This window comes from Rhipicephalus sanguineus, chromosome 10, assembly GCF_013339695.2.
Source record: "Rhipicephalus sanguineus isolate Rsan-2018 chromosome 10, BIME_Rsan_1.4, whole genome shotgun sequence".
In the NCBI taxonomy this organism is placed as follows: Eukaryota; Metazoa; Arthropoda; class Arachnida; order Ixodida; family Ixodidae; genus Rhipicephalus; species Rhipicephalus sanguineus.
This window is the reverse complement of record NC_051185.1, coordinates 131,025,444-131,049,702: the sequence shown is the minus strand read 5'-3', so window position 1 is coordinate 131,049,702 and position 24,259 is coordinate 131,025,444. Positions and strand designations below refer to the sequence as shown.

Genomic DNA, 24,259 nt, shown 5'->3' with positions numbered 1-24,259 from the left:
GGCAGGGTGAACGACCACGTGACATCGTCGAATACCTCGAAGGAGCGCATTGGACCCCTCTAGGACCTTCCCGATCGCCGTCGTCAAGCTGCTACGTCTCTCCCCAACGCCGACCATACAGTGGCCCAACGTGGGGCCGGTCACCTAGCCCGTATCCGGAAAACTAAGGGCAGCAACCGATGGAGGTGCGGTTGCTGTTCGACGAAATACATAAGAACCTCTGCCGCCGACGACGACGCCGCGACGAAATCTTAAGAACACAACGCAAACCAGACTGAGCCCTGACGACGAAACCTCGGGGCCAGAAGAAGACCTATCAACGCGACGTAGAACCAGCGGGACAAGCCGACCAAGCCGTAAGCCGACGCCCCGACTTAACCGCAACGCAAGACGACGGACTAGCGACCTCGACGTACTATTCGACGACCACAACGTCACCGCTGTTGTCGACACTGGAGCCGACTATTCCGTCTTCAGTGGACCATTCGCTCCAAAGTTGAAGAAAGTTAGGACTTGTGGCGACACACTGCGCACAAACCGGCGCAACCTCCGCCTCGTCACTAGCTAGCCCGGCATGACACGGTTGCATGCTGCACCACGCATCCGATAAGGGACAGCGTCACCGCAGCGCCACCGGAGGCTTACGCAGCTTACGTCACCGACGGTGGCTATAAACCAAAACTGACAAGCTCGGAAATCATCATTCCTTCGCTATCCGACCGAGCACAGCGTCGGTATGCTCGCTCCGCTGCTGCTACCGCACTAATAAACAGTTTGTCGCCAGACTGATTAGCAAGGCCCCGAAATCCGGACCGCTAGAGGCCATCTAATAACGCCGGCTGAAGTCTTCACCGCAAGAGTTACCATCAATAACCGAACTTATCCTCCAAGCTTTGTAATATGTTATTTTGTGAAAAGTGCGCGAAAAGCGTAGACAAAAGAAGAAACGTACGACACACTTTCGTCCTTTGCCTACGTTTTTCGCGGAGTTTTCTCATAATGAATTACCGACTCGCCCAACAGTATGTTCTTCTCACCTTTGTAATCTTACAACATTGCTCCAGGGATGAGATACTTGGGATGGACTTCCTAAGTAACCACGGCGCTGTCATCTAATTGAGATCCGAGTCGATAAAACTATCCACAGAAAAAATCCGGCAGATCCCACGCACTGTGGGAATCGATGTAATTCGAAAGCAGCCAGCACTGAGCTGCATACATCGTCCTGTTTCTCTTTGAGGAAAATGAAGTCATTCATGTCATGACATTTAGTACACTATATATCCCATGACTGTCATGCATGCACGCATGTACAGTGGCGGTCAAAATATAACAGACCACGGGAGCGCGTGGCAGACAGCACCGAGGCGCCTTCCCACGGCTGCTTGCGAAGCTCTAGAGCGCGCACTGCGCACGCGCACCTGTTTACCTGTCGGCGTCATCGTTCGCTCGCTTCAAGTGCTCGCGAGCCGGAAAGCCAGAGAAATCGCAAGATGCCACTTCTGTAGTCGCCGCGGAAGCACGGAGCGATGATATCGTGACGAAATTACGTAACTCGTGCTGGTAGTGCGCGCCGCACTCTACGCTTTGCTCCCAGACGCTCCGCCGCGTGGAAAATACGCTGTGCGTCAGTTTGTCGAACATCGACTTGTGTGATAAGATTACCCAGCAGCTTCCATTCACGGAACTCATGCATGCTGCAATTTTTTTAGATGCGAAGCATCTCTGCTCGGGGGTATGTCCCTCGGCGTCGGCCTGGTAGTCCGCACTCACACTACGCATGCGCAACTCTATTCCTTCCCTCTCTCCAACAGCTGCGCGTTACTCTCTCCACTTCTCTACCAGCACCTGCTTGCGCTTCTCCTGCGTTCTCGCTTCTGCTGTCGCGGCGCATGCATTACTCTCCTCCTCTTGTCTCCTCTCCTTCAAGTGGCAGAGCCCTGCGCGCGTTCACTCCAGCGCTTGCTTCGGTTGACTCCTCTGAAATGCGGGCTCGACATGCCGAAATACTCTCCTGCGCAGCGCCGCGATGAGCGCCAGCGCATGCGCGTCTCCTCCCCTTCTCTCTCCTCTCCTACGCTGCTCCCCTCTCGCGCGCCTGTCGACCGCGTTCCCCGCTCGCCGTGTCGGTTGACGCCACTGAAATATATAGACTGGCGTTTAAGAAAGGATAAAGGCGCTAATTTCTGTCTGCCTATAAGCGACACGGCTAAGCGCCTATAGGGGTAGGGGGATGGGAAAAAATGAAGAGTAGAAATAAATAGGAAAGGAAGTGATAGGAGGTCGACAGGCGCGACGGAAAAGAGAAGACAGGAAAGATGGGGTAGGAGTTGGTCACAGAAGTTCAGGAACGGGATCACGATCGGCTAGAGGCACGAGCACGTCGGTGACGGGGCGAAGCCCTGGTCGTTGAGAGGCACACGGCATGGCGGAGGAGGCAACCATCACGGGGTGACGATCGGGGAGATGCATGAGTACGTCACGGACGGGCGAACCACGATCGGTGAGAGGTGCAGGGCATCGCGGGCGAAGCGACCGTTTTTCATGAAATCCTCCGAGCGACTCTCCTCTGAAATACGGGCTCGACATGCCAAAATTCTCTCCTGCGCAGCGCCGCGATGAGCGCCAGCGCATGCGCGTCCCCTCCGCCTCTCTCTCCCCTCTCCTACACTGCTCCCCTTTCGCGCGCCTGTCGACCGCGTTCCCCGCTCACCCTGTGAGAATTAACGGCCAGGCTAGAGGGAAGACACGACGCGCGCAGTGTTCCTCTTCGCGTTCCACGACGCGAGGACGGTAGCATGCCCAACGAACGCCAACGGAACGCGATCGTGCAGGTGCTCCGGCTTCGCATCGCCTCATGGTCCCCTTTAGGGCGAGATGGTGTAATTTTTTATTTGTGGTGCTCGGTGCTGCTATCCTGCGCCCATTCATATGCACTATGAAAGAAAAAACTTGGCATCGACCGGTTTTTAGCACAAACCTACAAGAAAAACCCACATGGGTTAAGAAATGAAGAGAAATCTTGAAAGCTGACGAAAAATTTGCGAGCGAGCGAGAAGGCCGGCAGGTAAACAAGGATGCGCGTGCGCAGTGCGCGTTCTTCAGCTTCGCAAGAAGCCGTGAGAAGGAGCCTCGGTGATGCCTGCCACGTGCTCCCGTGGTCTGTAAAATTTTGACCACCACTGTACAATATTTTATATAATGAAACGTGTATTCTGGTATATACAATGCATGACCTGCCATTTATGTTCGTCACGCACTCGTCATGCAATAACAACTGCCATACGCGGAAGCGCACCAAGACAGTGTCATGTAAATCATGCTGTACATGAAATGCACGTCATGATTTTCATGTTACCAACTGTCATTTATGTTCGTCGTACGGTCATGTCACGATATACGAATTTTGGGGTATACCAAGCTAGCGAACCAGCCGCGAGCGCACCATGAGCGTGGGATGTAAATCATGCTGTACATGAAATGCCTCTCATGATTGTCATGACACCACCTGCCATTAGTGTTTATTATACAGTCGCGTCACGCAATAATATCAATATTGGTTTATGTCAAGCTAGCAAAACAGCCGGGAGCAGACCATGAGCGTAGCAAGTAAACCAAGCCCTACACGACATGCATGTCATGATATTCATGTTACCAACTGTCACTTATGTTCGTCGTACAGTCATGTGACGATGTACCAATTTTGGGGTATACCAAGCTAGGGCACCATGGCCGCGAGAGCACCATGATTGTCATTTTATCCCCTGTCATTTATCTTCGGTGTAGAGTCACGTCACGCAATACCAATGTTGGTGTATATTGTCACTTGGTCGCGACGTCGACGAAGACAGCAGTCGTCGTGTTCAAGCTGAAAGTCTTTATTTGGCCGAACTTGTGGCCGGGAAATGAAAACTCAAGCTACAGCAATACACGCTGTACACTGACATCGGCAAACAAAGCGTCGGCCGTCGATAAAAGTGCTCATGGCTGGGACGCGCCTCTTTTATACATCAAGCATCGAACTTTCCAATCTTACCACTGGTGGTCGCGCGAGCTCTGGAACAATCTAGACTAACGGCGTCCTGCGCGCAAATCTTAACAAAGTGATCTACTAGAATTGTGAAGCTTCTCGAACACTGCGGCGCGGTCAGCGTCGAGCGTTGATATCCGCCCTAGCTTGTCAAACCGGAACAGATTAAAATAAAACAAGAAGCGGGCGTGGCAATGCCCTCCTCTGAAGAAGCATCGTCCCGATGCTCGTGACAAAACATAGAAGGAAAAAAAAAACAAGTGCATACACAAATAAATTACAATAACAAAGGAAGAACTAGAGTCCCCAGGTTCGTTAAAGCGCAAAAAACGGCTTAAGGCGCGCGACATGCACGACTTCAGGTCGTGCGCGGCGTCCCTAGGAGTTCGTAATGCCGTCCGGCATGACCTCGTAGTGAAGAGCGCCGAGACGTCGAAGCACCGTGTATGGCCCGAAGTATCGCCGAAGAAGCTTCTCGCTAAGTCCCCATCGACGTATCGGCGTCGAGACCCACATGCGGTCACCGGATTGGTACTCCATGTGGCGTCGTCGAAGGTTATAGTGACGGCTGTCGACCCTTTGCTGGTTCTTGATGCGTAGGCGAGCGAGCTGTCGAGCTTATTCGGCGCGTTGCAGATAAGTAGCGACGTCGAGATTGTCTTCGTCGGTGGTAGCTGGCAGCATTGCATCGAGTGTCGTTGCCGGGCTCCTTCCGTAGACCAACTTGCACGGCGATAGCTGCGTCGTTTCTTGTACTGCCGTGTTGTATGCGAAGGTCACGTACGGAAGGATGGCGTCCCACGTCTTGTGCTCGACGTCGACGTACATGGCCAGCATGTCGGCGATGGTCTTGTTTAGACGCTCGGTGAGGCCATTGGTCTGTGGGTGGTAGGCGGTGGTCCAACGGTGAATTGTCTGGCTGTGCCTCAAGATCGCTTGTGTTAGGTCAACAGTAAAGGCCGCACGTCTATCGGTGATAAATACCTCTGGGCCGCCATGACGAAGGACGATGCTCTCCACGAAAAACTTGGCTACCTCGGCGGCACTGCCTTTGGAGAGGGCCCTTGTTTCGGCATAGCGCGTGAGGTAGTCAGTAGCTACAATGATCCATTTATCTCTGAAAGTCGACGTTGGGAACGGCCCCAGTAGGTCCATCCCGATTTGCTCCAATGGTCGCAAAGGAGGTTCGACTGGCTGAAGAAAGCCTGCTGGTCTTGTCGGCGGTGTCTTGCGTCGCTCACAGTCTCGGCATCTCCTTACGTAGAGAGCGACGTCGGCGGCAAGGCGTGGCCAATAGTACCTTTCCTGTATTCTTGCGAGCGTGCGGGAAACACCGAGGTGTCCAACCGTTGAATCATCGTGTAGGGCCTGGGGGACTTCTGGTCGTGATGCTGAGGGCACCACGAGAAGGTAGTTGGCACGAAGTGGCGAGAAGTTCTTCTTCAGAAGAATGCCATCTCGCAAGAAAAACGAGCCAGACCTCGCTTGAATACAACGCCGGTTCAACGCCGCTTGCAATACAACGCCGCTTGGAACAACGTCGGTCCCACCCTCGAGGTATTCCGCAAGACACCTGAGTTCTGGGTCCGCTCGCTGTCATTCGGCAAAGTCGTCGGCACTTATGGCTCCCAAGAAACACTCGTCTTCCAGGTCGTCGTGCGGCGGTGGGTCGACGGGGGCGCGAGACAGGCAGTCAGCGTCGGCGTGTTTTCTTCCGGGCTTGTAAACGACGGTTATGTCCATGGCTGGGCAAAGATACTGTGCTGGCCTCGCGGTGACTTTTCCAACGGAATCAGAAAAGTCGCGTAGCTAGCCAGCCAGATAACGGGTCGAATACAATTAACTTCTTTAAACCAAAACTTTTAATTAGGTCACTGGGTTATACAAAGAAATGGCAAAGTTTAGTTGAGAAAAGCACTCGACACCGTAAAAAGCGGTGCGAATTCTTGGGCTGAATAAGGCAGACTGAGGCGTGAAGTCCGGGCCTTCTTCGCGCCCTGGCACAAGGAGGAGGAGGAGGAGCGGTTCGTGGCTTCTCGCGCGGCGTCGCCTCGCACGTGGCGAGGGGTCAGCCCACAGTTCTCGGAACCATTAGTGACACCGAAGGCACCCCGCTGTTCGAGAACGACGTCGCACACAGCACTAAACACACACTCACACACACAAACGCGCACACACACAAAGCCCCGCTCTGTTCAGTGGGGCAAGGCAGGCAGCGCTTCAATACACTGCGCGCTCTGCGCGCAGAACACTCCCCGCCTGGTGTCAGCTCCCGTTGTGCACCACTGTCACTGTATATCATGGCGACACAAGAAGCACAACCTCCGTGACGGGTCTGCAAAACGTCTTCACAGCTCCATTTCTAACTGCCTTGACCTCTATTCTTCGCACTCTTCCATCCGTGCTAGGAAAACTTTGTGTCACGACTCCCACAGGCCAGTCGCTGCGGGCGGCCTGGCTATCTTTTAACAAGATGACATCGCCTTTCTTTAGGTTAGGCTTTGCTTGTTGCCACTTGCGCCGTTGCTGCAAAGTTGAGAGGAAGGCAGTGCGCCAGCGCTTCCAAAAACCATTAGCGAGGCCCTGCACTTGTTGCCAGTGCCGCTTGTATAGGTTGCCTGTGTCCAGTTTTCCAGGAGCTGGCGCGTTGTTCCCCTGCTTTTGTGTCAGGAGAGTTGCTGGAGTGAGAAGATAGGGATCTTCGGGGTCATATGATACGGGGGCCAAGGGCCTGGCATTGATGATGGCGGACACTTCTGCCATGAAGGTCGCAAGCATGTCGTGCGTAAGATGATGGTGCCGGTTCTGAATGAGCATGGAGTCAAGGATGCGGCGTGTGATTCCAATCATCCGCTCCCACGCTCCGCCCATATGAGAAGCATGTGGTGGGTTGAATGCCCACGCGCAGCCGTTTTCGCTAAGGAAGTTACCAACGTCTGAACTATCGAGACTCTTGGCGTTGATTCCTAGTTCCCTGCACGCTCCGACGAAGTTTGTTCCGCTGTCAGAACGTATCAGCTTGACAGGTCCTCGTATTGCCAAGAACCTACGAAGGGCATTGATGAAGGCTGTCGTGTCGAGTGATTCGATAACTTCAATGTGCACGGCGCGAATGCTGAGGCAAGTAAATATAACTGCCCAGCGCTTGCTGTTGGCTATTCCACCTCTTGTCCGGCGGGCAGCGATGGTCCATGGACCAAATACGTCATTGCCAACGTTTGTGAAGAGAGGCTCCTCGCTGAGCCTGTCTTTTGGAAGGTCGGCCATTTTCTGCTCTTGGAAGCGTCCCCTGAGCTTCTTGCATAAAACGCAACCCGACAGCACTGAGCGGATGCACCTCTTGCCTCCGATTAGCCAGAAACCAGCCGACCGAATGGCACCCTCAGTAAAGTGTCTGCCTTGGTGTTGCACACGCTCATGGTAGTGATGCACAAGGAGTGTCGCGACATGGTGCCGGCCCGGGATTATCAGGGGGTTTCTTTCGTCATCCGGAAAGTCGCCTTTGTTCAAGCGGCCGCCGACGCGAAGCAAACCGCGTGCGTCGAGAAACGGATCGAGTTTTCGGAGTGGGCTATTTCTAGGAAGTGACTTTTGCTCACGAATGCAGTGTATCTCCTCGGAGAAAGCATCCTGCTGCACTGCCCCAATTGCGACAGTCTTGGCCCTCAGTAGCAGCTGCACAGCATCTGCCTCTGGCTGGGGCTCTTTTCCCCGCTGCCGTACTGCGCGGATCAGACTGGCGACAGCGCGTTGTAGTGATTGCCAGCTTGAAAACCTACTGAAGCGGTTGGATCCGAGTCGTTCGTTTACGTTCACCTTGGTAACAAACGTGCTAGCCTCGGGCCTCAGTTCTTTGTCATGATCAGGATCCACGAGGACGAAATCCTGTGTTGCGGGATCTGTCTCATGCCGCGAAAGGATGTCTGGTGCCGTGAACCAGTTCGTGCCCTTGAGCCGCGTCGCTGGCACCATTCTCGTGGCGTGGTCTGCCGGATTTTCGTCCGTGCGGACGTACCTCCACTGCTCCGGTCGCGTGCTCTTGCGAATGCGCTGGACTCTGTTGGCTACGTACACGTGGAACCGCCTGGTCTCGTTGAAAATATATCCCAAAACCACCTTGCTGTCTGTGCAGAATACAACTGAGTCCGGCCGAAAGTCTAACTCTCGTAGGATGAAATCAGTCATTTCAACCGCAAGCACCGCTGCACACAACTCAAGCCTTGGTATGGTGTGTTCTGGTTGAGGGGTCAGTTTCGCCTTTCCCATAACAAATCCAATGTGTTTGCCCCCGTCTACGTCGATCACACGCAGATATGCTACTGCTGCTACGGCTTTTGTGGACGCGTCCGAGAAGACGTGAAGTTCTTTGCATCTGGCCTTGCGCAGCGACATTGGTGCATACGATCGTGCGATTCGGAGATCATGTAATGCGTGAAGCGAGGTTTTCCAGTCGTCCCACTGTCGACGCTTGTCCTCCGAGAGAGGAGTGTCCCAGTCGTAGCCTTCTGCAGTCAGCTCGCGAAGCAGATGTTTTCCTTGCACCGTGACTGGATATGGCTTGTCCTGAAGTGGGGCCCGGAAAACGAAGCTGTCGTCGCGTACGTCCCAAAGCAAGCCCAGGCTTTTCTGTGTGGGCAATGGGTCAGCGCTGAAGTAGAGGTTTTGCAAACCTTTCGCGTGGTCCTCGGATGGGAACGCAAGCAAAACGTTTTGCCTGTTTGAGGCTATTTTGTGCAGCCGAATGTTAGCAGATGGAAGCATTTGTTGCGTCGTCTTTAACAGGCCAATGGCATCCTCTTCGGTTGGAAACGACTTCAGGGCATCGTCCACGTAGAAGTCTCTTTCGACAAACTTCTTTGCGTCCTCTCCGAACTGCTGAACAGCCTCTCGAGCTGTTCGTCGAAGCCCGTAGCTAGCTACGGCGGGCGATGGGCTGTTGCCGAAAACATGCACTTTCATTCGGCACTCAATTATCTCTCTGTTCAAGTCGTTGTCTCTGAACCAGAGAAACCTCAGGAAGTCTCGAAGATCCTCTCGAACCGTGAAACTGTAAAACATTTGTTGGAAATCTGCCATTACTCCCACCGGTTCTTCCCGGAAGCGCACCAAGATTCCGACAAGATTGTTTGTCATGTCAGGACCAGTCAGCAGGGCGCTGTTTAGGGAGACCCCTTCGTGCTGAGCGCTTGAATCAAAAACTACCCTTATCTGATCGGGCTTTTGTGGGTGGCACACACCGAATATCGGCAAATACCAGCGCTCGTCGTTCTCACAAAGTGGGGGAGCTTCCTCGGCGTGTCCGCTCACAAACAATTCCTCCATGAACCTCATAAAACGCTCCCTCGTCTCCGGGTTCCTTAGCAACGTTCTGCGTAATGAAAACAGACGAGAGAGAGCTTGCTGTCTGTTGTTCGGAAGCTCGCATCTCGGGGTGCGGAATGGAAGTGGTGCGACCCAGCTGTTGGTTTCGTTTCGAGCGAAATCCCTGTCCATCATTTCGATAAATTTTCTGTCCTCGATAGAGAGAGCACGCTGCTCATCTGAATTAGTGGTTTCAAATAGCCGATGGGAATGGATGCCTTTTGTGTCTGCCGTTACGGTTGAGCCTTGAGGAGGCGGAAGTTCGTCAGCCTTGGGGACCGGTGTTTCTTTAACGAAGAAATGATTGGAGCATGGCTCGAAGAGCGAAGGCCGTCCGTTTTCCAGCACGTGAGTCTTGAACACGTTAACGCTCGTTGCCTTCCGCGTGCGGTTGGCGCAGGCGTCGCCCACGATGACCCAACCCAGGTCGAGTTTCTGAGCGTAAGGAGCGTCGTGCGGCCCATTGAGAGTTCGGCGCACCTTGTGGGCTCTGAGTATGTCTCGTCCCAGGAGAAGCTGTATGTTGGCTTCTGAGTCAATGGGTGGAATCTCATTCGCGATCTTTCTTAAATGAGGGTAGCTCTGCGCAGCGTCCGGAGTTGGAATTTCGCTCCTGTTATCAGGGATCTCGTTGCACTCGAGCAAAGGTGGAAGGTGCAGCTTCACATCGCCGGCTAAGCTGTGCACGGAGAGGCCGTCGGCTGATCTTCCAGTTACCGCAGTGTTGCCTGAACAGGTGCGCAATGTGTACTGGACAGGAGTTCCGTTCACCCGGAAGTAATCAAGGAGTTCTGACTTGACTAGTGAGCGGTTACTTTGCTCATCCAGGATTACGTATACTCTAAGAGTCTTGCTGGGATCAGAGTCGTGAGCCACATCCACAAGGCAAAGTTTTGCGCACGACTTGCTGTCATCGCTTCCACTCGCAACATGAGTACGTGTAGATGTTACCCGTCTCTCGGAACTCTCTGCTGCGCTCACGTTGGAGGCGGTTACACTCGAGAGTGGTGAACTTGGCGATGCAACGTGTAAGGCTGTAGCGTGCTCGCCACTGTCGCATACGCGGCACCTCAAGATTGCCTGGCATTGCGCTTTGATGTGACTGTGCGACAAACAGCAGCGCATGCAGATTCCTTGCTGCCTGAGAAATTCCGTTCGTTCTTCCTGATTCTTCTCTCGGAAGGCGCGACACTTCTCTAAGGGGTGAGGCTTCTTATGGAGGGGGCACCATTTGTCCACCGAGTTCTTTGCCTGAGCTGGCTGCCCGTTTGGGATAGTGTCCTGAAACGTATTCGCTGAAGTGGAGTCGATTTCAGTTTTCTTTGTGGAGACGGTTGCTTTCGGCCTTGTTTTAGAGTTCCTCTCTTCTTTCCTTGCGCTGAAGTCAGCTGACGTATCGCGCGAAAGCTTAAAACTTGGGTCGTTCCTCATACCGGCTTCATTCATTATGAATTCTGAGAAGAATGAAAACGGCGGAAATGCAGTCTGATGTTCTTTTTTGTATTTTGACCCTGCCGACATCCATTTCTCCTGCAGACCGGGAGGGAGCTTAGCGACGACAGTATTCACTCCTCTTGCAGTATCTAGGTATCTGAGACCTGCCAAATGTGGGTTCGTCTTTGCAACTTCAAGTTCAAGGAGAAGATCGCTAAGCTCCTGAAGTTTTAAGGCATCCCGGTGAGACACCCTCGGGAAATCTTCGAGTCTTTTGAGCAAAGAGTCCTCCACCACCTCAGGGGAACCATAGGTGCCGTCTAACCTCTTCCACACGGTGTTCAAACCTGCTGCAAAATCTTCCACGTGCACAGATTTGAGCCTTTGTGCCTGTGTCGCAGATCTTGGGCCGAGCCACTTGATAAGTAGATCTAACTCCTCCTGAGGGGAGAGACCCAGATCACGAGTGACACCTTTGAAGGACGATTTCCAGGCGCGATAATTTTCGGGCTGGTCATCAAACTTCGTGAGGCCACCCGAAACAAGATCTCTTCGGCACAAGAATTTTAGGACACCAGCCAGCTCCGTGCTTGAACCGTCGGGCGCTACCCCATGAATAGGCGGAGGTTGAATGACGCGAACGCCCGTCGGATTGTTCTGAGCTACAGCAGCTCCTGAAAGGACGCTGTCATTCTCATCGCGGTTTGTCCTAGAGACAACAGGTGAATGAGGCGACTGAAACCTCCCGTTTAATTCTTCCTGTTGGGCTACATAGCTCGCAGTCCGTAAGGTTGGATCAATGGAAGGCATCACTCGTGACCTCTCCCCGCCATCCTGCTCCGCAGCTGCCTCCAAAGCATTTGCTTGAGCTTCGGCGACGGCTACTTCTTTTTCGTGATGCAGGATTTCTAGTTCGGCATCAATCTTCGCTTTCTCGAGGCGCATAGCAGCTTCTCTACGGCTGAAGGTTGCCCTGACTCTGACGGCGTCTGCTTGCGCACGCGCCTGTGCTGCAGCTATGCTCATGGTCGAGGAACGCGAGCGTCGTGACACTGACGAAGCTCTTGAACTGACCGATAGCGAGCGCTTCGACGCAGTTTCCTCTGGTGTCTGCTATGTCAGCTTGTTCTGTTCCATTGCTTCCTTCACAACGTGTCTCGTGCGGAGCGGACGTATGTTGTCAACGAAGCTAAGCTGATAGATGTCATGGAATGAGCCTACCTTGTCGTTGCCCTTTGTGCCGTCAGCAGGTCATCACTGGAGCGATGCCGTGTCCTTGCAGTACGTGGTGGTCTTGAGCAAGCCGATGGTCTTGCTGTAGCGACGTATGCACTGCCGGCGGACGTGATGCTGGCGGCCGATGGGAGAAGACTTCGCTTTTTACTGTGCTGGCCTCGCGGTGACTTTTCCAACGGAATCAAAAAAGTCGCGTAGCTAGCCAGCCAGATAACGGGTCGAATACAATTAACTTCTTTAAACCAAAACTTTTAATTAGGTCACTGGGTTATACAAAGAAATGGCAAAGTTTAGTTGAGAAAAGCACTCGACACCGTAAAAAGTGGTGCGAATTCTTGGGCTGAATAAGGCAGACTGAGGCGTGAAGTCCGGGCCTTCTTCGCGCCCTGGCACAAGGAGGAGGAGGAGGAGGAGCGGTTCGTGGCTTCTCGCGCGGCGTCGCCTCGCACGTGGCGAGGGGTCAGCCCACAGTTCTCGGAACCATTAGTGACACCGAAGGCACCCCGCTGTTCGAGAACGACGTCGCACACAGCACTAAACACACTCTCACACACACAAACGCGCACACACACAAAGCCCCGCACTGTTCAGTGGGGCAAGGCAGGCAGCGCTTCAATACACTGCGCGCTCTGCGCGCAGAACAAATACTTTGAAATTGTATCGCGATACTGTACAAGATACTGAGGCAAGAAGTATTTCAGATACAGATACAAGATACTACCGCGATAACTGCATCCGATACGATACTTGTCAATTGTATCTTAAGATACTTCGATACAGTCACCAGTTATTATATATCCATGTGATGCAGCAGCAAACGCCAATGCACAAAAATGTCTGCTTGAAATTCCTTAATTCTGAGCAATTTTGTTTCATTTGAATGAAATGTCTGTAGTATCTTAAAAGATTTGTCTTTCTTGCTCAAAGTACATTAGTTCACTTCCCAAACAACTTACCGGGAAGAACTTTTTAACCTATACATAAATGACATTGTCAAGATCAATGATAAACCTAAATACATATTATACGCCGACGACACTAGCATTTTCTTTACAGGTAACGACATGACTGCCATGACCACACTTATAAACGCGACGTTGGAAAGCTTAAACGCATGGAGTGAACGAAATTCATTACTCATTAATGCAACAAAAACAAAAGCTGTACTTTTTCATTCGCGGAGACAGATTTTCTTAGGCAATAGATTACGTATAGGTAGCGCGGCTATTGAAATTGTAGAAACCGTTAAAACTTTAGGAGTGCTTTTTAATTGCACAATGTCGTGGGATCCTCAGGTTAATAATCTAATTACCAACCTATCAAAATGTGTGGGCATACTTGCACGAATGCGTCATTTTCTTCCAGTTTCTGTTAAGCTAACACTTTATAACAGCTTGTTTTTGTCGCATGTAAATTATTGTCTTTTGGTATGGGGAAGTACGACAGCAACTAACATAAGTAAAATATACAGACTACAAAAAAAGCGATCAGGTTTATAGCAAATGTCGACTACTATGCACACACTGACGAACTGTTTCAGCGCTACAATATCGTGCCAATTCACAAACTTTACGAGTATTCCCTAGCAATAAGATATAAGCAATCTCTTTTTCATAACAATCGTGCCTCCTTAGATATCTTTGTACTGGAAACGCCTGCTATTCCGTACCCTACTCGTCACCAACAACACTGAGCCTTCCACTCTGTAGAACAAATTTTGGGCGACAAATGTTGTGTTTTACTGTTCCTTTGTTATTAAATAAAGTACTACAGGCAAAAATAATCCTGGAAAACTGCAGGACACGTGACATTAGGGAAGTGCTTTTACCGTGAAAATCAAGAAAATGGTGATTCAGGCATTACTCGAACTGTCTATATATATGTGTATATATATGTATATATATATATATGCAATTTCCATGCATAGCATTGTTGTCATATATATAGTATTCTGTATTCCGTCACATTTTGCATTGTACTTCGGAATTTGCGCTGTAAGAAACTGCTTACGTATATTAGTCTCTGTACATAGCATATCTTTATTATATAATAATATATCTTTATATTTTATTATAATATCTTTAGATTAATATCTTTATATTAGTCTCTGTACATAGCAATATCTTTCCACTTGTACTGCGCCAAACATTTCAATTGCCTATATGTTAATGGCCTATATTTCATGGTCTATATTCACCCATGTCCTCGTTGCTTGCCATGTATTAGGGAGGCTCGGGTTCTCCTCAAGTGACAAACGTCACTTTTCTCCCGAGCCTGCCCTCATCCTTGAGATGAAATAAAATTGAATTGAATTGAAATTGAATTGATTTGAACTTCAACAAGAAGCCTTGGCACGATGGTGCAAATACCGGCGTGGAGTATATGCCTCAGTGGGGAAGCGTTGAAAGTCTTCGGTTGTCTGTCGCCAGAAGACTCGATGGATTATCAGAGTACGAAAATGGCCTTGCTCCAGAGGTTTCGTTTCACAGCCGAAGGCTATCGCGAAAAGTTTCGGCAAAGCAAGCCGGAACACGGCGAAACTGATAAACAGTACGCCACGAGATTACAGAGCTTCTTCGATAGATGGCTGGAAATGTCGAAAACGGACAAGGACTTTGCATCCGTGCGCAACCTTATTGTAGGTGAGCAGTTCCTGAATAACTGTCACGATCGCCTGGCACTTTTCCTAAGGGAGAAGAAATGCAAGGCAGTAGAAGAGATGGCAGAAGCGGCTGATACCTTCTTGGAGGCCCAGCGGCAAACAAACTTGTTGGTCTTTCGTATCAAGTCCGGAAACATTCCCAAGGTGCAAGATGATTGTACATATACCCAGCCTTTTCTTAGATGTTTCGTCTGTGATCGACCTGGGCACAGAGCATCTGATTGCCGCACGAAACCCCAACGAGTCTTCTGCGGGCGGTCCACTGATGACAGAATAGTCGGCCCCGGTGTCTACGAGAGCTGTGACGCTGTGGCCGTCGACAAGAACGTCGTGGTCGCTAGTTCGTCGTCTCGTGTTGCGGTTAGGTCGTGGCGTTGGATCACGGCTGCGTCGGTTTGTTGCGCTGAATCCGCGTTGCGTCGTCAGGTCTTCTTCGTGCCACGAAGTTTCGATGTTAGTGCCTCGTTCGGCTTGCGGCTTGCGGTTTCACTTCCATCTCACGGTCACACAAACCTTTTGTAATGAGTTTTACGTATAAAAAAAATGAAGCAAGTTTTAAGTGGAAATAACTTCATATCACTTCGTATAAAACTCGGCAAACAAGCGCCTAATCCATCCGAAGCAGATCCGAAGCCTTTACTTCCCATCATTCCCATGTTGGTTGAAGCGCTGCTCACGGAGCCCGCATAGACACTAGCGCCAGATTCCCCTCTAGTTATTATAGTATGAAACTCTATGGGAGCAAGCAACGGCGCGTTGCCGGAACCAATTACAGAGGCCACGCTCCACGTGTCGCAGTAAAAAAAAAGAAATATTTAAGAGCGTTGGGTTGTCCATAGTCGACACTTGTAGCGCCCTGCTCAAACACAAAGAAGTAACAGCTGTGACAGTTCGCGCTTGTCCTACGTATACCTGTGCGTTCTTTACGAGCGCCCTTCTTTGTGTTTGAACAGCGAGCTGCAAGTGTCGAGCTGTAACATTTGTTAGTTCGCAGTCGTCCTGTGTTTTTTTTTTCGTGCGTCCTTTGTGCTTGAGCGGCGCGCTGAAAGTTTCAAGCTGCTTGGTGTCACATTTGGAATATCACACTTTGTGTGACATGCCAATTTGAAACTGTCGCATTCAATGATTCGCCTTTGCGGCGAAACTGTGACTTTTCAGTCTGTTAAGAGCACAACTTTTGTCTCTCCAGTAGGTCTGACACAATTTGTTGTCGTTACTTTCACGTGCTTTTTGATGTACAGACGGGTCCACTGGTAAAGGGAACACTTGCGTGGATGGCATGTTTGGATTTCACTCTCTTGCAAAAACATAGTGGCTTATATTTGCATAGGACTACTGGTGGTTGACAGTTCTGCCTCTTTTTGACAGACTCGTGCAGTGCGTGAGCACTGTTTCCCTGTCCCTGCTGTTAGAGGGCCAGCAAAATGAAAGGTGCTAATTGGAGTGTTCCCTTTAACAGTGGACCGCAATGTACATGGCTGGAAACAGGCAATAAAAAACCGGGCGTGGCTATGTGGTAGAACTCCTGCTTGCCACGCAGGAGTCCTGGGTTCCATTGCCACTCGAACCGCAGATGTCTATTTCTTTATTTGCATCTATCCCGAATTTTCGCTCACGGACAAGGGTGATTTTTCTCTCACAACCAAAGACACCGATGTCGGTGTCTTTGGTTGTGAGAGACACCGATGTCGGAATTTCTGTGAAACTAGCTCTTTAACGCTATCGCATTAAAAGTGTGCGATATTGAATTCCATTCGCTTCTGTCAATATTCGATTCGTCTCAAAAATCACTATTTGCACACCCCTTATACTTGCATTCAGTAGCTGCTTACGATGGTGGAGCTGTCGGGAAGCCTCCACATCAGTTTTACTTTTGTGGCAGACATTTCTCCTTCTGGCGCGCAACCACTTGGGGCATGAACTGGTAGCGGCCGAGTCTGCTAAAGGGATATTCACACGAGGGAGAAATCCGCGGGAGACACGGGGGGATCACGTGAGCGCGACGTCACGGATTAGTGAGTGCGCGCGATCCCCCCGCGCCTCCTCGGAGGACACGGGGACCTTTTCCCCGACAGGACAAGCGATCCCCCGGCGGTGGGGGATATAGCGGAATTTTGGGCTCTTGTTTGGCCACATTGTTGCACTTGCTCCTGCAGAGAGCAGCAGTGGGTGTCCAGTCTGCAGCTCGTCGTAAGCAGCTGGTGAAACAGGCGGTACAAGCCACCAGAGTAGTCAGGTAACACTGGTCTCCCCCTCCGTTCGCCTCGTCCGTGTGAGTTGGGGACATTTGTGGCGAATTCTCCTCGCGAGCTGACGTCTTTAGTCTCCGCCTTCGTTCCCCGAGGATTTGTCTCCCGTGTGAATACAGCTTTAAGGGGAGGAAGTAGTAGTTCGGAGAATGGCCAATCCCCCAGAGTGGGGACGTGCCACAGGCTTGAGGAGACAAACAAAAAACAATGGCGTAGAAGTATGGATAAACCGCTCTGCATTTTTCTGAACCATGCTGCAGAGTGCTACAGTTGCTGGTGACCCGGACTACGAACGCGACCTTGTAAGGGGCAGCGTGACAATCCAGACGGCCTCAAGCCTAGTCCAACTATAACTGCAGCTGGCCAGGTATCCTCTTCGAGTGTTGTTGGACCTACTACCGCCATAACGCTACCGCAGGTATAGCTTACCGACCCCTCGTTATGGTTCATTCAATCAGAGAACAAGTTCCGCATTCAGAGCGTCACGTGAGAACTTCGCAAGTGTCAGCTACTCCGTGCAGGCAATGGCCGAAATATGTGACATCCTCGTGCAACCCCTTGGTGAAACGCCACATACGAAGGTCAAACAGACACTTCGTCGCCGACTCATTCCGCCTGCACATTAGCGCATTCAGCAACTCCTGAACAACGAAGAGCTCGGAGATAGTCGTCCCACCCGGCTCTTACGTTACCTGCAGCACCTGACTGGGGACCAACCAGGCTTCCTGGACACAGGCGTATTACGTGAACTGTTTTACAGCGTCTTCCAACTAACGTGCGAATGGATATCGTCACAGCTAAGCATAAGTTCCTGTCGGAGCTCGCAGAACTGGCTGACAAAATGATGGACGTTGCTCCGGCAGTCATAAACGCTGCCCGTATTTCTCCGGTTTACGAAGCAGATTCCCTTCGAGAAAGAGAAAAAGTGCTCGCATCTCAAGTAGCCGACTTGCGCCTGGAATTGCGACACACGTGAAACTTCAATGACCAACCCTCTCCACATCGACAACCTCTCACGTCGCCTTCTGTGCAAAGACCGTTTCACCAATTTGAGCGCAGTTTTTCAGCACAAAACCCATGCTGTTATCACCGACGTTTTCGAGCCGCGGCTCGTCGATGTTTGCCACCCATGCTCCTAGAGAGCTCCGGCACCTTGCTTTCATAGCCTAGTTCACCGCAGACACAAGCCCCATCGGCCTTTCTTTGTCTTCACTAGCGCAGACACAACCATTAGATGACGGGCTTCCACGACTCCGACCATCTACATCCCTCCGACTGGAGCAAGTTAACTTTCCCGACCAAGACATCACACAATATTGCGTCATGTCACGCAGCTGCACTCGCCTCTATATTTCTTCGCATCTGCGCCGTGCTATTTTTGATACCCTGCACTCCATTCGCCATCCAGGCATGCGAGCCACACCACACCTAATCACCGAACGTTATGTGTGCCCGCGCATACGCACTGAAATTCGTGACTGGGTTGGCACTTGCACAACGTGCCAGCGTATCAAGGTCCAACGGCAGACCAAGCCTCTGTGGGGAAAATTCTTCCTCCCTGATTCACGTTTGGACACCATTCATTTGGACATCGTCGGCCCTTTGCCACCATGCCGTTGGGTATACGTACTTGTTCACGTGTACAGACAGGTACACAAGGTGGCCTGAAGCAGCTGCAATGCCTCACATAACGGCGGAGACAATTGTTCGTACTTTTATGTCTACCTGGATTAGCCGTTTCGGCGTGCAATCAACGACGACTATTGATCAAGGCAGACGGTTCGAGTCGGTGCTTTTCCCTTCTGTGACATGTCTTCTGTGTTGCGGACGCATACGCTCCACTGCCTACCATTTTGCGTCCAATCGTATCGTAAATAGATTACATCGTCACCTGAAAGCAGCACTCGCCTCTCAGCCTGACGCCGAAACTTGGGTATCACACCTCCACATCATGCTTCTCGGCCTTCGATCAACACTCAGACCAGAACTTGCCTGCTCTGTAGTTGAGATGGTTTATGGCTGCACACTCCGTTTGTCAGGTGACCTCGTCAACCCAGTACCTACGCGGACTGTTTCGGATTCATCCTCTTTCGTCTAGCGTGTGCGGATCTTCATGTAAAACTTGTGCCCATCGCCAACTCCTGCTAACACGGATAAGCGCGACGTTTTCTGCCTTCAAACCTACAGACATCCTCATACGTTTTTGTTCGTGCTGATGCGGCTCGCCGTGCTCTTCGGCCCCACTATGACGGTCCCTTCGTAGCATCAAACGTTCTGAACATCATTTTACAATCCTGTGCAATGGTCGTGAAGAGAAAGTCACAATCAAAAGGATCAAGCCAGCACCCACTATCAACAGCTCCTTTTGACCACCTCATCATGCTCCCATGGCCACTTGTCTGCAGAGTAGTGGAGTAGAGTAGACCCCAGAAGCTTTGGCTCATACCCCACTGGGGGATTGGCCAAGGGGGGCCCATCTGTGCCAGACTTTTCTTCTTCTAGCGCGCAACCACTTGGGACAAGAACTGGTAGTGGGCAGTCTGCTTAATGGAATGAACTAGTAGTTCGGAGAGTGGCGTACAAATATGAATAAACCGCCTTGTGTTTTCCTGAACCGTGATTCAGAGTGTTACACTTTCTTTTTTGCACACGGGACCTTTTCTGAAGAGCTGAGACTTTTAAGCATCCTTGGCCGCTAGATGCATCCTACAAATTGTACGGTGAATAAGCTCTGCAGTAGTGGTTGTCCGCCTCACGGGTGCAGTGGTTACGGTGCACATAACCACTGCACCACCGGTGCTCGTCTGATGACTCGAAGTTCGCAGGTGCGATCCCGACCATGGCGGTCGCATTTTGATGGAGGCGAGATGCTAGTGCACCGTAGCTTAACTGAAATTTCGGCTTCAATGCCTTGAAACATACAAAAAGCTCCTAGAAATATTGCGGTACAGGACTTGCCACTGCTGAAGCATACACCGAACGGCAGCCCGGCACGCAGCAGGTCGGCATGCCGAGAATCTGCGCTGACACTTTACAACGCAGAAAAAAAAACAGAGGGCAACGAAGCGTTGCCCTATCCGTTGCCATCCCGACCGATCTCAAGGCGACGCCAGCGCCACCTCTCCCAAAACGACAAAACGGTGACGCCTCTCGAAGCTAAGTTGCAAAATGAAAATTATCTAAAATTAGGTTCTGGTTGTCCCAGACAGCTCATGCTTATTAGAGAGTTTGAGAATTGGGGCCCCAAGGAGCTTGCGGACCCAAGAAGCTTGCGAGGAGCCAGGACGCATGCGCAGAACCCAAGCCACTCTTGGGCTCTTGCGCTCGCTTTGACCGACGACACAAAAACTGAAAACTAGCGTGGTACCCCAAGGCGTCTTGTGTCACCAGCGAGAAGACACAAACGCAGCGCGCGCCACGGTGCGGTATGGCCCGCGTCTCGCATGATTTTGATTTCGTCACGTGTGGGACTTCGTGTGCTTCACCTAACGCGACGCCTGCGTTGGCCCAATTCTCAAACTGTGCTGATCATCCGAACGCAAGCGCAGTCTGCCCAACGCAGCTTGGGGACCCAGAGTCTTGGGTCCCCAATTCTCAAACTCTGTATTCTTTCCGGGGCACCATTCAATTTCTTACTGAGGCCTTTTGTTCTGGCTCACAGTCATTCCGTGATGCTGCTTTGTTGGATTCCCATCTCATATCGTCGCCAGCGGTATGCACTTAACCGTTCCAGTCGGCGACAAAAGGCTGCCTGACACTTGAGAGAGCGGGAGAAAAATCTTAAGGTTTTTCTTACATGCAGTGTGAGTACACACTGAATATTCTCGCCTAAGAGGCGCGGATGGAAGGTCCTGCGGCTCCATTCCACTGCTTTACAGGTGGCGTAGTGAGTGGTCACGGTTGCTAAATAAAGCGTTCAACTTTCAAGTCACTGCTGCCAGACATGGCAGTAACTGCATTGCTTTACAGTGCTTATATTTCGTGGCACTTTGAGCAAATAATTGTAACACATGAACTCGATGGCACACTGTAAGTTCTAGGAACGGAGGAACGAATAAGAGAAGGTCAGTTTGGCGAGCTGATGACGACACACGGTTTATGCGCCGCCACTGGTGTATTGCAGGGAGAATCAACGTGCACACCTTGCTTACCTCAAACAGGGCGAGCACCCAGAGCTCGTCGCTGACTTTTTGTCGCAGCTGCTCCATGCTGTTGCGCACAGAGTTGATGTACTGCTGGCCCACTTCCTTGCCTGAGCTGGACATGCCCTGCCGGTACTGCACCAGTCGAAAAGAACAATAATGGCGTCCGTGAATGTGAAAATTCCTACGCATAAAGACTTACCAGTACTACTAGACGCTGTTTACATGTTGTGATGAACAAGTAACGCAACCCCTAATAGAGGCTGAAGATAGAACGCACACGGACAGGCAGACCTCAAAAGAACATTTAAAAGTTAGGGCAGCGTCGCACTGGTGGTGCCAAGCCTGAAGGAACCGCAGAGCTGGGCGGCCTTCTTTAGCATACTAGCCAAGCCTAGCCTAGGGATAGCCAGTTAAACCTAGATATGGCCGCATGAGCAAAGAGAGGGGCAGTTAAGCCACGGAAAGCCAAGTTGAGGCTCTCACTCTGCCTATTTATTTCTTTTTCTTCCTTTATCTCTTTCTCGATCTCTGACCCATAGCACCGCAGTCACATGGTTCCGATAAGTGCTTATTTCGCTACCGTGCTTGGAGCAGCTGTTGCGGAAAACCCTATCGGAGGCCTCAAGTTCGATCCTAAATTTTGCAAGGAACCGCAGCTAAAACCAATTGACACAATGGCGATGGCAAGCAACGTCGCAATGATGGCGCGGGAGGAGAAAAAAAGTTACACCATCTACGGCTAAAGGGGACCACGAGGCGATGCCAAGCAGCGTTTCAGCATGTCGAGCCCGCGTTTCATACACAGCAGTTTCCCGCGAACGTTGCCGTTTGCGCTGGGCTTCCCTAGCCCGGAGCTCGGGGTCCGCTTGCCGACGTTTACGTTGCGCTTGCGCGCGTCGAGCCTTCCGCTGCTCCGCGATCTCGGCAGGCGTTAAGGTATTACTGCAACTGGCGCCGACGTTCACGTTGGAACTCATGACACCGGCGCAGTGACTGAGCGTCTGTACGACCTAACGCGAGCCTTTTATCTAAACGAGGAGGAGGAGTGAAGGTGGGAGTGGGAGTGGAGAGAGAGAGGAGGTGTGTGGAGAGGCTTTGCGCATGCGCAGTGAGGGTGGTCACGCCGCACACCACTACCACCACCACCACCACCGGATTGAACTCCGCCATAAGATGCTTCGCATCTAAAGAATCCACGCATCTCCACGAAGTGAATCACGACGAGTGGGCGAAGCTCTGGGTATCGTAGGGGTGAGTAACCGTACGTTACCTGAGCGTTGCTCCATATAATGGAAATTGAGTGACATAAGGTGACATAAACAGTCGACGACAAAGCTAGGTCGTAAGGTCCATATGTCTACGGTGAAATCTCCGACTAGTATAAATGGTTTGCGCTTGTAGATGTTTTATATATTGTTCTGTCACAATTATGATTGATGTTCGTCTATTGTAAACTTTTTTTAAATTCACATACCCATATATGTTTCGATTACAGCAACGGTTTTCTATATACCGTGACAGTCGACAGTAAGAGTCAACGACAAAGCTAGGTCCTAAGGTCCATAATGTGTACGTTGAAATCGCCGACTAGTATAAAGGGTTTGTACTCGCAGGTGCTTTATATTGTTTCGTCACAATTATGATTGATATTAGTGTACTGTTAAACCTGTTGTCAAAACCATGCATCTCCACGAAGTGAATCATGAAGAGTGGGCGAGTACGTATTTAAGCACGGACATGGACGCCACACGAACCGACAGCCTCGGCCTTAACGTGCTTCGCCCCTAAAACACGATGCTATGCCTGACAGCAGACGTTATTGAGCTAATTCGATCCTTGGCCTTCCTTTGATCCTTGGTCTTATGGTGCTTCTGTGTGCTTGCGCACCACTATATATATGATGCAACTTGCCAATAAAGAATGGCGCAGTTTGCACTAGTGGTGCAAGCCTGGAACCAACAGGGGAGCTAGTGCAAGCCTGGGTCCCTGCCCCGTCAATCTAGTCACGCGACGTGCTCCCGTAAAACCCATGTCGTGGGTGTTTGGCGGGAATCACGCGACTAGTCTTGAGTGCATTTTCTGGCGACATCATGTCACGTGACTAGTGGTACGTGATTATGGCGCGAACATGTCACGTGAATAATCTTACGTGAATTTGGCGGAACATGTCACGTGACTAGTGATCTTACGTCACGTTCCCCTCCCCTTCCTTTTTCCATCTTTTTATCTCTCACTCTCTATTTCATGCTGCCTCTTTCTTTCGCTCTCAATTTGTTCCTTTCTTTCTTGATGCCCGTTTTTGAGTCTCTTTTCTTCTATCTCGTTCTCTCTCTTTTTTTCTCTTACCCTTCTTTCTCGCTATGTCTCTTTTTCTCTTTATTTATATCCCTTTTTCTCCCTGTACTCGTTCGCTCGCCCGCCAAGGTTATTGCATCCAACGCCAGACAAATCGTGTTGTGGCAGAGGACGAAGAGAGTGCGTGCTGGTTCATGACGATGATATCAATATCTGTTCGCACTACCCGGCGCAACGAAAAGCTTAAACAGCGCCGCTATTAAAACAAGTTTGCGTTCTGTCCTTTCGCCTGGCTTAGCGCGGCCGTTTCTTCTTTTCCCGTGATGCGCTCAACCAGTTCAAGCACTTGTTCATCCCCGCACTTCTAGAGACCAGCCAACAAAGGACACGATCCCTCAGTACTGCACATGGCTCCTTTGGGAGCTAGAGTTGCGTTTATGCTTCCCACGTGTCGCTCCGTTGCCATTCGACGAGTGCAGTCACGCGGAACTCCAACGTATGGCGGAGACGCCCACTTCTCTGTAGCTAGTTTCTTCGTTCGTCGCGCGGGAAAATCTCGAGCGACTAGCCAATGGGACATCTTCGGATTGATCGCGTGCTTCACTACTCCAGCTCCGTGTGTAGCAGTGAAGCACGTCTTCTCGGCTGCACGTGGCTGCGCGCGCAGCTCAACGTTTTCCGTTCTGTTTATTTTGTTGGTATAGCCGTGTCATTTATTGAATGCCCATGGTTTCGCGAGCGCACCGCTGCTTTATTTGGTAAGATAACGTTTGGTTCCCTCCGACTAGAAGAGCTTAAATATCGAGACTTGGTGGCATTGTACGGAGCAACGATCCAGCGGCGACAT

The 24,259-nt window shown here is 51.0% G+C and overlaps 1 protein-coding gene across 3 annotated transcripts in view; it reads right to left on the bottom strand.

The window, feature by feature from the left end:
- Nucleotides 1–24,259, bottom strand: part of LOC119372450 (calcium-dependent secretion activator) — a 1,123,203-nt gene that overhangs the window by 154,988 nt on the left and 943,956 nt on the right. For all 3 annotated transcript variants that reach the window (XM_049419575.1, XM_049419577.1, XM_049419576.1), the window contains one exon: nt 21,124–21,249. In XM_049419575.1, the coding sequence (XP_049275532.1) occupies nt 21,124–21,249 (126 nt within the window). The remainder of the gene's footprint in view (nt 1–21,123; nt 21,250–24,259) is intronic.